This window comes from Camelus bactrianus, chromosome 5 (genome assembly GCF_048773025.1).
Source record: "Camelus bactrianus isolate YW-2024 breed Bactrian camel chromosome 5, ASM4877302v1, whole genome shotgun sequence".
NCBI classification, from domain to species: Eukaryota; Metazoa; Chordata; class Mammalia; order Artiodactyla; family Camelidae; genus Camelus; species Camelus bactrianus.
The window spans coordinates 88,326,294-88,342,416 of NC_133543.1; the positions used below are offsets into that span (position 1 = coordinate 88,326,294).

Genomic DNA, 16,123 nt, shown 5'->3' on the forward strand with positions numbered 1-16,123 from the left:
TCATCATCATCGTCATCATCATTATATAATGAGGAAATTAAAACAGGAAAAATAAAACAAATCAAAGTGCTTATCAACCAATTCTTTCTAAAAGTATAATTTATATATACAGTAGTTAAAATTTAGAACTAAAATGAAGCAAAAAATTGAATAACAATGCAAAAATTTGAGAACATGTAATAGAATGACACATTTTTAACTGCAAAAAGAAAATGCTAGAAATTCTCCTATATAAATATTTGGTAATTAACACAATAGAAAAGTTGTCACTGTGTATCTATGGCAAGAACACTGATAATGGATGCCACATGTGTCAAAACCAGTGACAGATATACTTCCAACAACGTATACTCCAAAGCATTCTCTGTAAGTTCAACAAACAGAATGGTTCCTATTCTAAAGAAATCAGTGCTAGTTTAAAGAACATGTATGGTAACGTATAAATATGAATTTTTATATACTTTAAAAGGTATTTTACATTTTAATTTTGTTAATTTCCCACTGATTATCATTTGGGATATTTTAATTTTAAAAAATTTTAAACAGTGCTGAACATTTTTTCACATATCTTCTTGCACTAATTAAATGATTTTTGTAGGATAAAACTTCATAGAATCATTGGGGTAAAGGATGTGTAATTTTAAACTAAATTGATATTACTATTCCTCAAAAAAAAAAAACTCTGTCAAAGCTCTTATCAGTGTATGAGAATATTCTGCCTCCCTCCAAACTACTGTTAATGTAGTAAGAGTCTGAATTTGTTTAGTTATTGGTGAAGTTGAGAATTTTTCATGTTTATGGGCCACCATAATATTTTTTTTCTTTTTGAATTAACTGTATGTCCATTTTTCCACTGAATTGTCTTTTTCTTACTGTTTTGGAAAGTCGGTATCTGTATATTAGCCATGTTAATTAACTCTGTCACTGTGGCTAATATTTTCTTCCTTTGTCTTTTCCTTTTTGCCACAGAGATCATTCAAACTTTTCACACAGTCCAAGTTATTAAGTCTTTTCCTTTACTGATTCTGGTTTTTATATCATTCTCAGAAAGGTCTTTTCCACTCATATTATGTTAAAATCCATTCTACCCTTTTAATACTTTTATTGTTTTATTTTCTTACATTCAAGACTTTGATCAAGGTAAAATCTACTTAGATGAAGGAATAAGATAAGAATCTAGTTTTACTGTCTTCTGAAGTGATTAGCTAGTCTTCCTATTTACAGATAAGGCTGTTCATCAAATATTGGTCTCTTCCCCACTGATTTCAAGCACCACACAAGATACTTTAAATGTTTTATAATTAACCAAAGTATTTTTATATTGATTATCTTACTCTAGTCTCTCTCTGCAAAGTATGTATGATCACTTTTGGACAGCTAAGGCAACTTAAATCTAAAGATTAAAACAACCTGCCCAAGAGTACAGAACAAGTTACGTCCATAGCTAGCTACTCTAAAAGCAGCAATGACTCACTGAGTGCCTATCATGTGCCAGTCATGTTTTACATTTATGAGCTCTAATTCTTTATTAAGCACTGAAAACAAGGTGATAAAACCTTCATTTTAGAGATGAGGAAACCGAAACTAAGTTTTTAAGTGAGTTGCCCAAAACCTCACAGGAAATAACAGAGCTAGGATTCAAATCCAAAACTTTTTAGGTCCAAAGCTCTTGCTTTTCCATTATTCCATATTGTTTAGACTCAAACTTGGGTCCCCATTTTACTGTGCTTTCCACTCTAATATATTTAAAGACATGCTTTTCTTACATACATCAATTCTTAAAACAGTGATTCAATTAATATGATAAAATAAAACAAATATAGAAATATAGACACAATCCCTGAAATATTCTAAAACTTTTAAACAGGACTCAATTCCTCGATTCTAAAATTTAATATTTAGGAAACTGACATAGTTCAGATTTGGTAACAAGACCAGACAATGAATAGGTACTAAATGGCAAACAACCATTAAAAAGAAATTTTTTTTAACAAGAAAAAGAAATGTGTCAAGTAGAGACATTAATTAAATACAAGCAAGGTAGCACTACTACATCTTTACTTTCTCAATGTTTTAATATGTGTTATATTTCAGTTAAAAACTCAATTTTGTCAAGTATAAAATATCAGTAATGATGAAGTATTGATGACAGAGCTGGTGATTAATGACAACAGTAGAAAATTCATTTTAAACAACAGATTATTCCTAAAAAGATGCCTGTATGTATTTTTCTTAAAAAAAAAAAAAACAAAATATTTTAAATGAAAAGGATTGGAGGGGGCAGGAAAATCTGATCATACTGTCTGATCATACTGTGTGATCACCTGCTGTGTTTGTAGCAAGAATAAAACCTCAGAGTAAGTTTCATAAATGAGTGTATTGCATGGTGTAAAAATCATATCTCAATAAAGGCGTTCCAAGAAACAAACAAAAGAGAAAATCATGGTCATATCTACACCACTGGGTAGTTATGAGCATAAATTTAATGTCTATGAAGCATCTAGTGTGGTAAAGTCAACAAACATTAGCCACCATTGTATATTTACCACTAAATATCAAAATATAAAAGTAATACAATCAAAGGATATGACATAGGCATAAGTAAGTATATTAGTGGACAGAAGAGTAGATAATATACGGGCATAGACAGTAATGTATTATTTCATAAATATGGAATTTCAAATCAGTAGGTCAAAAATAGTTTATCATTAAGTAGCACCTGCAACAATTGGCCTTTTTCTGGAGGAAAAAATATATTAAATCCCTTACCCCATGCCAAGTTCCAAAGTACATTCAATGAAGAGTTAAGATTCAAATATATTTAAAAAAAAAAAAAAACATTTTAAATGAAAGGGATTGAAGGGGGCAGGGAAATCTGATCATACTGTGTGCTGTTCTATATTCTATAGCACATGCCGTTTTCATAGCAAGAATAAAACCTCAGAATAAGTTTCATACAAAGGCAAGTATGTAAGACTGACGTAACAAGGCAACTTTCTCCAAATGTAATTTAAATCCTACTCCTTTTCTAGACATACTTTTTCATGGAATCTTTAGGGACTCTACACATAAAATCATATCATCTGCGAGCAGAGATAAAATTACCTCTTCCTTTTCAATTTGGATGCTTTGCTCTGACTAGGACTTCCAATACTATGTTGAATAGAAGTGACGAAAGGGCATCCCTGCCCTGTTCCTGATCTTATAGGAAAATCTTTCAGTTTTTCATCATTGTGCTATGAGCTTTTCATATAAGGCCTTTATTATGTTGAGGTAGTTTCCTTTTATTCTTACTTTGCTGAGTGTCTCTATCATGAAAGAATGTTAAATTTTATCAAATGTTTTTTCTGCATCAAGATGATTATGTGGTTTTTGTCCTTCACTCTGTTAATTTGATGTATCACATTGATAGATTTTTCATTATCTTTAGCCATCCTTGCATTCCAGAGATAAATTCCACTTGGCCATGGTGTAGTCTTTTTAATGTGCTGTTGAATTAGGTCTGCTAGTATTTTGCTGAAAATTTTTTATCAATATTCATCAGGGATAATAACCTATTATCTAGTAATATTTTTCATAACTGCCAATGTCAGACCCTGGGACAATTAATGCTCACCTGCATTAAGTCTGTTTTGATGGACTGCATCTAGAAACAACCTCATTTCCTCTGCATCCTTACTTGGTACTTTATCAATAGACAAGAAGCTGTTATCTTGTAGAGTTAACATTAGGCGGCTTTGTTTTGCTCCACTGGGTCGAAGTACCACATTTTTAATGTTATGACTTAGCTGATCAACACAAAAGGAAAAGTATTTTGTCATTAAAAATGAATTATAATGAAGTAAAATAACTTACATAATGAATAGTAACCTTTGTATTTTTGTTATATTTCTTACTTTTGCCCCCAACCAAAAAGAATTTCCATTTCTTGACACATTTAAATCAAAGATTAATCCTAGCACTCCTGATTTTTTGGTAGGGAGCTATATATTTTCAGGTATAGTTATAAAGTTATAAAAACAAGTTAACAATTTTCAGAGCCTAGATGGTTATCCATCACCAGTTTAGAAAGCCATATTGGATTAGAGACTTTATTTTTTTTTCTTCTTCTTCTTCTTTTTTAAAATAAGAGCTTATAAAACATCTGGCAATTAGTTAAAGTAGCTACAATGTAAAATGATATACTGATCCAAACTATAATCCTCAAAAGAATTCCTCTTCTCAAAAATACATTAAAATAAACCTTTACCAATGTAAGAATATCTTTTTTTTTTTTTAACTGTCTAAACATGCTCATTTAACTTTCATTCAATCACAAAGATCATAAGTACCCTGGAACTCTATTAGCTTGCTTCTCCCACTCCCCAGACCTGGTTCAATAACTTGTCTTACACTCTTCCAGGGTCTGGATATGTGCTACCAAGTGATAACTTTTATCTTCTCTTGGTTGATATTTTTCCAAGATTAAATTAAGAAATCATGCAGTTTATTAAATAATTTCTGCCAACCAGGCATCCTTATTCTCTAACATTCTCCCTCAGCAGACATACACAAAGGTTTCTAACGCTGACTTTTGCTGAAGACATACCCTCTGAACAGTATAAAGAACAGTGTTTCACTTGTTTTTAATTAGAAAGAACTGACCTTGACAATTTTTAGATAAGAATGACAAAACAATTTTACCAATCAGACTAAATTGTATTTCAAATTTAAATTTTTTTTAGCTTCAAAGTAGGTATTCAATTCATGTGCTTGTGCTTGAGTAGAAATTCTATCATAATACACAATAACTAGTTTCAGATGCTTTAACCCCAAAATAGTTAAATGAGCAGTTTACCATGCAAAAGGAAAAGAGATTGCATAAAACCATTATTTCAGTCAATATACCACTTTCTAAAAATGAAAGTTAAATGTGAGGGGAAAAGTTTGTTCATTAACAAGATGGGAATAATCCTGAATTTGATCACTTCAACAACTGAAAAATCCTAGCTAGACTTCCAATTTTAGTAACTACCCACATGCTGAGGCCTCTCAACTTTTTCTCTAAGTCCAGACCTCTCTGCTGGAGCTCTAGTCCTGTTTACCATACACCTAGTGCATATCAATCAGTATCTGAATACCTAACACCTCAAACAACTCATCTCTCTCAATCTTCATAACCCAATTCTTCCCCTCTAGAGAAGATGAAAGGGACTGCCAACCACTTTAATTGAGGACTCTCCCTAGACTTTTTCTGTCATCCCCCAAATCTGAGTTAAATCTTCTTGAGATCTCTTCAAATTTACCCTTTCCTCCTCTTGCTTTTCCTCTTTTCCTTTGCTCAGGACTTTCATTTCTCATGTAAACTTCCACAATAACCTCTTACATGTCATTATTCTGCCACTAGCTCATGAAATAAAGTCATCTGCCTAGCTGCCAAAAGAATTCAAACTTAAGATTCTTGGCTCCTTAGTATCTAAGTTCCCTGTAGCATAACAAGATATTCCAAGATCTGGGTCCTATCTAGCTCTTCAGCCTCTACTTCTGCCACTCACACCCTACTGTGCTATCTTCTTTAAAATAATTTTCTGGTTCCTTGAGTGTTGATTCACATGTGCATGTGTTTGTCCATGTATAGAAATCACCTTTACCTTAACCTCCAATGTGTCTGGCAAATTTCTATTTATACTCTAAATCCTCAGAGCACAAAACACTCCCTTCTTTGTATTACCTCTGTATCTTTGAGATATTTTTACAGCTAAGAATGGATTTGGTTACTCTTAAGTTTGAGAGGAAAAGTGTCTCATTCAGCTCTATATTCTTAGCTCTTAGCACAGTTCCCACCACAGCAATTTGTAAGTGGTTAACAAATGAATGCTGAATGCAAACTGATCTAGAACTGAGATGAAGGTAGAATCACAGGTAGATTCTAAAGATCTATGTTTGCTTAAATACTTATATCTTTATTCAGTGCTAGTTTGGAATAAGGACTGAAAAACTGAATTTTTTACTTGAAAAAAATCTTTCTTTCACTCAGGTGGGCAATTAGTGATATACATATGTGGTCGAACTATCATTTCTATTAACCATGTCACCACCTCCAAACTATTTAAGATTACCTTTGATATATAAAATCATAATCAATTAATTTTCATAGTTCAAAAGCAAAGATAAATGGAAATTTTACTTCAGATCAGGTTCTCAAGCATAAAGTTTTATAAATTGTTCTTCAATAGAGTACTTTAGAATGAATATTATACTTTATATAATTAATTAACATATATAGAATTTTAAAGTGCAGAAAAATGTAAGACATGTTCTTAAATTCAACTTATCAACACAAGTAGTTCTTGGCTGTAGAAGGTAACAGTAATAGAAGTGAAAACAATATTAACTGCTTTTTGCAGTGATAAAGTAATGACACCCTTCAAAAACTTATAGTTAGAAGAAAACAGCTCTAAGGATGACCTTGAATAATCAGCCTTGAACGGCCATAATACCACAACTTTTGGCAGGATCATTTAGGAAGGAGACATTAAGAAGACACTAAAAAGACCTATTACAAGTTAACACTAAATAGTGATGAATCTATCATATACGTTGGAGGGAGGGGGGAATAACTAGTTATCCTAATGTGGTTTTAAAAATATCTTAGATAACACTCTGGTTTCTCTTCAGACTGAATAAATCTTTCACCTTTACTTAAAAAAAAAAAAAAAAAAAAAAAGCTTAGATAGTATCCAAACTCAGGTCCTCTCAGCTTCCAGTTTTCTTTTCAATAATGGTAACTACTTCCTACTCTTTATTATACACCATCAACAATTCTGCTAAATAATTTGTAATGTATGCACCTAATAGTATTAGTGTCCTAGAAATAAAAATATTAATCTAGGAAGAGGGCTTCTTCTTAGTATGGCACAGAAGCTATTCACTGAAAGATGTGACTAAAGATCTATTCCAAATCAATATCTGGTAATACCTGAAATATCCTTGGAATTCCTCCAGTATTGTAGTGAACTACTAGGCTGACTTTATTCTCTTTTTCCACAATTTCAAAGGATCCTTCTTTCCATTTTGTAATTCCAGTCTGCATACTTCGAATTCTTATAGGACCATGTATCTTCAGAGGAGGCATACTTTCTTTAAAAATAAATTGCTTCTAGCCAAATTAAAAAGCAAAAATACACCTTCACCTGACAGATTCTAAGGAAGAAAAATAAAATAAAATAAAAAGTTACAATTTACTAGTGATTAAAACAAGAGTTTGAAAGAGAACATTTAATGAACCATCTTATGTCCTTCTTTCCATTTCAATAAACTACCTTTAACTAAGTATCCTCCAAAGGGCTTCATTAGCTGGATGGCACAGGTAACAAAGACAACCAAAGCAGTTGTCGTTCAGTGACTGAATCTACCCACCTTTTATTTCTTCTGTACATGTTCTCTCCTTTGCCATATGTCCAGTACCTGTGTCTATTAATGACTAAACTTTACATTTTGCACCATTAACAACCATACTGCTGCCACTAAAGGCATGCTGATCAGGAATACTAAAAATTCCATCCTCAACGCAAGTGCCCATGGGATTATGACAAACTTTTATTTTTTTAACCTTCCTTCATCATCACCAGATAATACCGTCTACCAGTTGGTAGTCTAAGCATAGCTACATGTATAGGAGACATTAAGTGAATACTTGTGAGAATAATCAAATTAGTTTAACCTAAAGAATTATATTATTTGAGAAAATCATTTATTCTCTGGGAAAACAAACAAAAAACTCCTTTTCCCAAGATCCACCTACCATTTATGTTTAATATTCCTGAAGAATCTTCACCAATTTTATCTGACAAATACTCAAATTTCCTGAGAGAAGTCTAATACTTAAAAACAACTTAAAGAACTGACAGAATGTCGAAGACTCTTTGAACTAGCTTACCAAATGTCAGCGAGTAAATACAATTATAGTAATAGCAGAGAATGTTATCAAAATATGTGTTATACACATATATGTAATCAACTAAAATTAAAACAAAATTTATACTATAGCCTCCAAATCTCTAAAAACAATGCCTCCAATACAGATTCTTGCTTATAATTTAATAATTTAAAAATCATTAAACTTTTCCTCTGCCTAAACAGCTGAACCAGAAAAGCTAAAAACAGTAGTATCTGTATAAAAGAAAAACATACTAGGTCTAGATATCAGGAGCCAGCTCTGTCACTTACTAATTTGTAACTTACCTTTCCTAACCATTAGTTTTCTCAACTGTAAGACGGGAATAGTAAATGTTAAGTTTTAGAGAATTAAATGAAATAACACACATTAGGCACTCAACACACAGCAGCCTTAAGGTGAATGGAATTGTCTGCAACACCACTTTCTCCAAAGATCCCAGACAAAGAAGCTGTTAACAAAGATCACCAACTCAACTACCTATAGAAGCCAGTTAGGTGACACAAATGATTTAGGCAGACAAGATATGAAAACTGCTACTCAGATCTAGCCAATTTAGAAATAGTGAACCTAGCATTGCCAGATCATCTAATTTTTCAAGAAAATGACATCTAAATTTTTATATCAAACTGCCCATTTTAAATTGTGGGCAGTGAATTCAAAGTTATCTTTAAAAGCTACAAATCAAACAAAACCCACCAGTGGAGAGAAAATGAGGCTGTGGACCTCCTAGTCTGAGGCCTTTAGGTACTGTACATCAAATAGCGTGGAACAAATTTAAAGAGATATGAAAACATTTTGAATAGTTAAAGGTATTATGCATTGTAAGTCCTCTATTATTATTCAATAATAATTGCATCAAAATTATAATATTAATCTCACCAAAATTTTTAAATTTTTAAAAAATTATAGTCAGTTTACAATGTTGTGTCAATTTCTGGCATATAGCATGTTTCAGTCACACATGAACATACATATATTCCTTTTCATATTTTTACATTACAGATTACCACAAGATATTGAAAAGTTTCCTATGCTATACAGTAGAAATCTGTTGTTTTATCTATTTTTTCTATGGTAGTTAGTTAGTACCTGCAAATCTTGAACTCCCAATTTATCCCTTCCCACCCCTCATCAAATTTTTTCAGTGCCTAACTGTGGCCAGATTTAGACAGTATAATTGGCTGGGTATATGAATCCATCAAAGTTATAGAGTCCACTACCATTTAAAGAGCTGTCAGTAACATGGTATTTTGATCAAACTAGTAACTACAAAATTCTGGGCTAGTAATTAGTGTTTGTAATACATTTTTTTTCCTGCAATTAATAATTTGGTGCTTCATTGTTTGGATATAGCCTTGAAATATTTTCCACTCTCTCAGCACTGCAAAGAATATGTGGCCCTTCTCCCACTCCAGTTGCCCAGCCAGAAACACGAGTTATCTTTGATTTCTCTCTTGATGATTATTGGAACTGAACTGGAAATGGAAGGTCAGGGTAAAGTCCTGTCAATTCTACCTCTATATACCTTCTTTATAATTAACTGCAGGTTAAATCTTTATAATTAACTGCAGATCAAATCACAGTACTGTCATCAATATTATTCAACAGCTCCCCAATGTCCTTACAATAAAATCTAGACCCTTTAAAATGATATAAACACCCTTCATGATCCAGGCCCTGCTTACCTCTCTATCTCTATCTGCTTACCTCAACAAATCTTTCGAATCCAGCCATTTGAACTACTTATAATTTCCCCCCAAAAAGGCCTATGTTCTCATGCCACTATACCTTTGCACATACTATGATCTATGTCTGGCAGATTTTTACCTACTCTCCCCTTCCCCCATGAACCCCCCTGTTTTCTTTTCCTGGCTATAAAGTTAAGGCTCAATTTAAATATTATCTTCTTTAAGAAGCCTTTCCTAGCTACTTTTCATTTTTTCTCTCACCCCATAACCACACTAAGAGTGTTAAATGCTTTTCTCTTCTGTTGTATCCTATGCTTATCTCTAGTAGAGCATTTATCACATTGTATTATAAATACTGCTTTATAAATACTGCTCAGTAAACAAACTCCATTTTAAGAGTTTTATCAAATTACCTCATCTTTCCTTATATGTCATTAAGGTCAGGGTGCTAAATTAAAAGGGAATAATATAAAACTTCATTATCTTAGTATTTTCCTTACAGACCAAAAGTAAGGACATTGACCTTGAATTCCTCCAATAAAAACATATTTTAAAAAATTAGATTATTTAACAAAATTTGGAGGTGAAGATTTCAAAGCTCAATAAAGTTCATGAGAAAAGAAACTTAACTAGTTACTTCTGTTTCCGTCTGCAATTGTTTCTACATGTAATACATGATTTCTCTACATATAACTCTCAAACATTTTGATGCAGAGTTTTGGTTAAGCGTATAAATTTTCATTTCAGATATTAAACATTTTCTTAATCATTTCCACTAGCAATCTCTCTTTCTTCTAAGGAAAAAACCTAAAAGGTCCAGGAATTGGCAGAATCAATAAAAACTAGCAGAATAAAAAACTTTTTCTTAATGCCGCTATCTAGCCATTATCTGTTTTTGTACTAAATGAATTAACTATATTTACTTTCATACATTCATCATATTATCAAGGTTTGCCCTATTTGGTTAAGAGAAAAAAACCACTAAGTTTCTTTTTCAGTATCTAGCATGATCCAGTAACAGTTAAACTTTCTATGAACTTAGGACAAATACAAGGTTTCTTTGAACCCTGTTAAAAACCAATTCACTATCAAATCGATATTAGGAAAACAAAGTACAATAAAAACCAATTATTCTTTAAGTACATCCAAAGAGATTCCCTTTTCCCTAAATTTCTTCACCACTATTAAAATTCTGTTCAATTTTGAGCATTCTATCAAAGCTCAAAAAAACAACACTGACAAAAATGTTTCTACAATCTCTACAGTTATTTAAATGTTCTTATTTTAGGTACTGCTTTGAAAACATACGTATCCAGAGGGCATCCTGTGGTTTAAGAAAGCATGCTAAAGTATAAAACTATTACTACAAAACAGAAAAAGAAAACTGTAAATTCTTGCCAATTTGCATACTCTTGGAAACATATATCCAAAATAAAAACATTACTTACTTTTCAGTGACTTTTACTGAAAAACCCTATGTAATAACAATTCACCTTTATTCTGATCCTTGTGCCAAAGGCAATGCACTCTTCTTGGGGAACTACTCATATTCTGCAGCTATGCCAGTTCTCCGGAAGCCATCAACTCAGCTAAAGAAAATATAAGTGTGCCTTTTTAAAAGAAATCTGATTTATAAAATTAAAATTGTTATTATTTATACAACAAAGATTAACCTTTTGACAATTTAAAAAACACAAACCACCTTACTGAAAACATTTAAAATATAATGTTCAATATACACATACACACTTAAACACACACACAATGAACAGAATTTTAGGGATATATCTGCTATGCAAAATGAGGGACTCCAGGAGCCTGCAGGTTGATCAATTTGTGTCTTGTTTCTTTATTCCTGCTACATTTTGAAACGAAGAAGACAGTGGTAAAAAGAGTATATCCTTTGTTGACTCTATAGACATTGTTACATAATACGTCTTAAGTCTTAAAAACACCACTTCTATGATGTGTTGATACAAATTTCAAAAAGTGGGTAAACTTAGTTTTGCACTTTTCTTTCAAAACTAACTTCACGGGCTTGTTTCTCAAATTTAGGCCTAAGCCTCAACTTTCCCTGAAATTCTAATCAAACATCTTTCACTGCCTTCTTGAATACTATAACATCAACTTTAAACTCCTTTGTTCACCTAGTGAAAAATCATTTATTGAGCTATTCCAATTTGATGGCACTGTGGTAGGGATGCAAATGTGAATATGACACAGTCCGCACTCTCTTTAAGAGACACCCAGACTTCCCTACATTTGTCCTTCCACTATCCTTTAAGCCAAAAAAAAAAAAAAAAAATCTTAGCATCAGCTTTAACTTCATTCTCATTTATCTAAAAACACACTCTTTTCATAGCTACCACCTTAATTCGGAAACATTTTGTCATCCTTCCCACCTAATATTTATTTATTACGCAACATTTACTAAGCACAGTGCTAAGTGCCATACATGCAACAGCTCATAATTTTCACAATAATCCTAAATGACAAAGATTATCTTTATTTTACAAATGAGGAAACTGAGGCTCAGAGAGATAAACTTATCCATGGTTACAGAATCAGTAAGAGACAAAACTAAGTCTAGCACCAGAACTCACATTTTTAACCAATACCATATTGCGTCCTCAATAATTTGCAGCAATCACTTTCCAGTCTACATTTTCTCAGGATTTTTCTGGCCAATGAATCCTTTACCCTATAATACCCCTTCTAAAAAACTACTCTTTTACTTCTTACCAACTAAAGTGTGCACTAGTTGTCTCTTTAACCTTCTCCCTAAAGAGAGGGGAGGGTAGAGGGGGACCTGACTTATTTTCTTTTGTACCCCCCAAAAATTATAGGTACTTAGTAAGTGCTAAAATACTTGCTTCTGATGCTAATTCCCCTCCCAAACATTTAAATTCTTAAAAAATTTTATTGTGGTAAGAATAGTTAACATGAGATCTACTCTCTTAAGAAACATTTAAGCATACAATACAGTATTGTTAACTATAGGTACAATGTTGTACAGCTTATCTCTAGAACTTAACACATTTTGCCTAACTGAAACTTTTCCCAAACATTTTTAACAGCTCATCACTATCTATAAAATAAATCCTAATGCCTCTGTGTTTGGCATTCCTATTTTTTATTTTCTATTTCTCAACACAAATCCTGTTCTACATACACAAATCATTCAATTTTAGTATTTTCTTCCATAACAACCATTAACCACTTACTTAAATATGGAATTTCCCTTTATTTGTTGTTGTTTGCTTGTTTGTTTGGGGGTTTTGGGGGGTAATTATTTTTTTTATTTTTAATGGAGGTACTGCGGATTGAACCCAGGACTTCATACATGCTAGGCATGCACCCTACCACAGAGGTATACCCTCCCCCCTCCCTTTATCTATTTTTGAAAGCCTCATCCTCACTAGCCTCATAGTTTAACCCATTGTTAAAATATATAACAACTGCTCTGATTTCTGAGGGTTTTGTTGCCTAAAAAGATCCATAAAACAAATGCACAAAGAGATAAAATTAGTGTGGTAGCTGAAAGTAAGGAGAGAAGTTGACCTAGATAAAGTTTATCTCCAATTCAAAGAGTCTAAAGAGTCTAAAATTTGAATGATTCTATGACACAAGAATGGGTAATATCATCCAAAGCTGGAAAACCCTTTGGGTTTTTGTGTCCTTTAATTTGTCTGCAGAATAAAAAGGGTCTTGTTATCAGATGACAAGAATATCAATAAGCTGGTGTTTCCCAAAGACATGATGGTTCATATAGCAAAGTCCAATTTACTTATCCATTTAACAAATTCTTGAGAAATAGAAATGTAACAGTCCCTAGCTGATATTCCAATAGCAGACTAAATAATCACACAGGTAAATATATAATTACAAGTTCTGAAAAATGATACAAAGCTCAGGACATGAGAGATTGAAACAGGGTGCCTGATTTAAGACTTGGGGAAGGGGTGGGTAGAGATTAGACAGAATCAAGAGACAGCTTCTCTGAGGAAGTACCACTGAACTTGAAAATTAAAGAATGAGTTAACTGGGGGATGGTCATGCTGGAATAATACAGAGCTGCATGTGCAAAGGCCCGGTGATGGGAAATAACTTGGTGTGACTACGGAAATGAAAAGCAATGTGGCTAGAGTTTAGTGAGGGAAAAGAGAATCATGCAAGATGAAGCTGGTGAAGTAGTAAAGTATCTGGTTATGCAGAATCTTGTATATCACAGTAAGGATTTTGAATTTTACCCTTAATGCAATAAACAGTGATGTGAAATCTACTGAAGGTTTTTAAGCAGAGAAATGACACATTACTACTGAATGGAATAGTGATGTGGTTTGCTTGGATTTGGGAAGGAGAGTGAAAGGAGCAAGGATGGAATAAATTAGGACAACCAGATAGGAGAGCACTGAAGTGATTCAGCTTATAACAACAATTAAAATAACAATGAATGCTTACTGGCTGTTTACTGTGTGCCATGTGCTTACCATGGTTATCTCATTTAATCCCCACAGCAATCCAATAAGGTGATTATTATTCCTATTTTACAGATGAGAATACAGGGAACCAGTGACATTAAGTCCAGGTGAAAGAGGATTGTGGCTTGAACTAGAAAAGTGATACTGAAAACCTACAGAAATAGATTCAAGACATATAATGGAAACAGAATAAATACAACTTGAAAAGGGTATGTATACAAGGAATGAGAGAGAACTCAAGAATGGCTTTCAAGTTTCTAGACTCCGTAAATGGATAAACGGATACACCACTTAATGAAATGGCAAACTGGAAAAGAAAACATTTGACTTTAGAGAAAACTAAGACTTTTGTTTTAGACATGTTATATTTGAAATTCCTAAGAAAAAAATCAACTTGGGATGTCAAGCAAACAGTTGGTATTTAGATCTTGAACTGAAAACAAAGGGAACATGCTGGAAATAAAAATTAAGTCATCAATATACAGGTAGAATTTAAAGCTTAAAGCGGAAGGGAAGAGTAAAAGGAGAACAAGCCCTAGGACTGAACCCAGATATTTCGTTTTCCTCCATCAAACATCTATCCCTATGATCATCCATTACTCTGATGTCAATAGGCTTTTCAGGCCTCATTCAACTTTACCTTTCAGCAGAATTTCAACATTATCGATAACTTCTTTCATTTTTTTTTAAACAAGACTTGTACTTCTCTATCCACTTACTAAATGCCAAGAATCCCTCAGCGGATTCCTTTCTTTTCTAGTACTGTACTCTCTTTGGGCAACTTCATCCACATATATAGCTTCAATTACTGTCAACATGGCAGATAACGTACATATGTGTATATATATATACACGTGTATACATATATATATATATACATATACATTTACCTATAAACCCAGTTCAGAGCTCTCCTCGAAGCTCCAACCCAGTATATCCAACTGCCTACTTGATATCCTCTGTTTGATAGCTTTTACAGTTAACAGACTTGTCAAATACTGCCACCCAAAAAGGGACATTTACACAGAGCCTAAATTTTGAAAGGATTACAAAACCACTACAGGCTAACTGTTCAGAACACAAGATTTTGTTTTCAATTATCATTTCCTTTCATGGATCATAACCTAAAATAGGTAAACCCTGACAACCTGATCTGATGGCTAGGGATTTTGGAGCAAAAGCACGACAAAAATATAATTCATGCCTTTTAGTGAGAAACAGTTAAAAGAGAGAAGGTGAGGAATGGTGAAGAGAGTGAAACAGTATCATGTCCCAAGGCCTGATGGACTTGCAGCAACGGAAGTCACCTGAAGAGACAGCAGGCCTCGCTAAGGGCGAGGGGTGGACGACGACAGCCCCCAGCAAAGAGGAGCCAGGTTCGGGTTGCAGAGGTAGCGAGTGACAGTACAGACCAGGTCAGAGAGGAAAAGCTTGGGGGAAGACCCAAGTGGAGTACCTGCGAGGCCTCGGGGGCGTCACTAGGATGGGGGCGAGCTAAACAGCAGCCGGGCGAACTCCAGAAGAGTGAACGCCGAGTGGGCGGACCGCACGGGGCGGGGGGAGGGGTGCCGGGGTAAAACGGCTTAGTTGAGACGCTCGCTGGGCTGGGCCCGCCTTACCTGTGCCTGAGAGCCCGGAGCCCCGGACAGGCCTGCCGGAAGCACGGTGTCCGCGCGGAGGGGGAGGAGCCGAGGGTAAGGAAGGAAGGGATACCGAGCACGAAGGAGAGGGGCCGCTCGCTCCCCCTAGTCAGGGAGAGCAGCTGATGGCGGGAACTGTGACCACACGCAAACACGCACGCACGCACGCACATTCGACGCGACCAGACGGGGCGTGTGAGCGCAAGCCTGGAAACTCCGCCCCTCCTACGCCCTCACCCCGCCCCAGAAGCGAGCGGAGTCTCGCCGAGGTAGCCCCGCCCCTGCCCTGACCGTAATACGCATGCGCACTTTCCACTTAACGCACTTTCGTTCTCCCAATATTTCCCGCCTCCTCAGCCCAGCTGGGCATGCGCA

The 16,123-nt window shown here is 34.3% G+C and overlaps 1 protein-coding gene across 7 annotated transcripts in view; it reads right to left on the reverse strand.

Moving 5' to 3' along the window:
* Positions 1 to 15,996, reverse strand: part of USP37 (ubiquitin specific peptidase 37) — a 77,171-nt gene extending 61,175 nt beyond the window's left edge. For 3 of the 7 annotated variants that reach the window (XR_012507173.1, XM_045512051.2, XM_074364305.1), the window contains exons 1-4: positions 15,728 to 15,996; positions 11,076 to 11,216; positions 6,959 to 7,182; positions 3,617 to 3,788 (exon numbers count right to left, since the gene is read on the reverse strand). Coding sequence is in view for 6 of the 7 variants with exons in the window: in XM_045512051.2 (XP_045368007.1) it covers positions 3,617 to 3,788; positions 6,959 to 7,114 (328 nt within the window). In the remaining variant the exon portion in view is untranslated. Of the gene's footprint in view, positions 1 to 3,616; positions 3,789 to 6,958; positions 7,183 to 11,075; positions 11,217 to 15,564; positions 15,651 to 15,727 lie in introns of those variants that run through there. The other 4 variants (XM_045512052.2, XM_074364303.1, XM_010948770.3 and 1 more) reach the window with 4 other exon arrangements.
* Between the last annotated feature and the right edge of the window lie 127 nt (positions 15,997 to 16,123).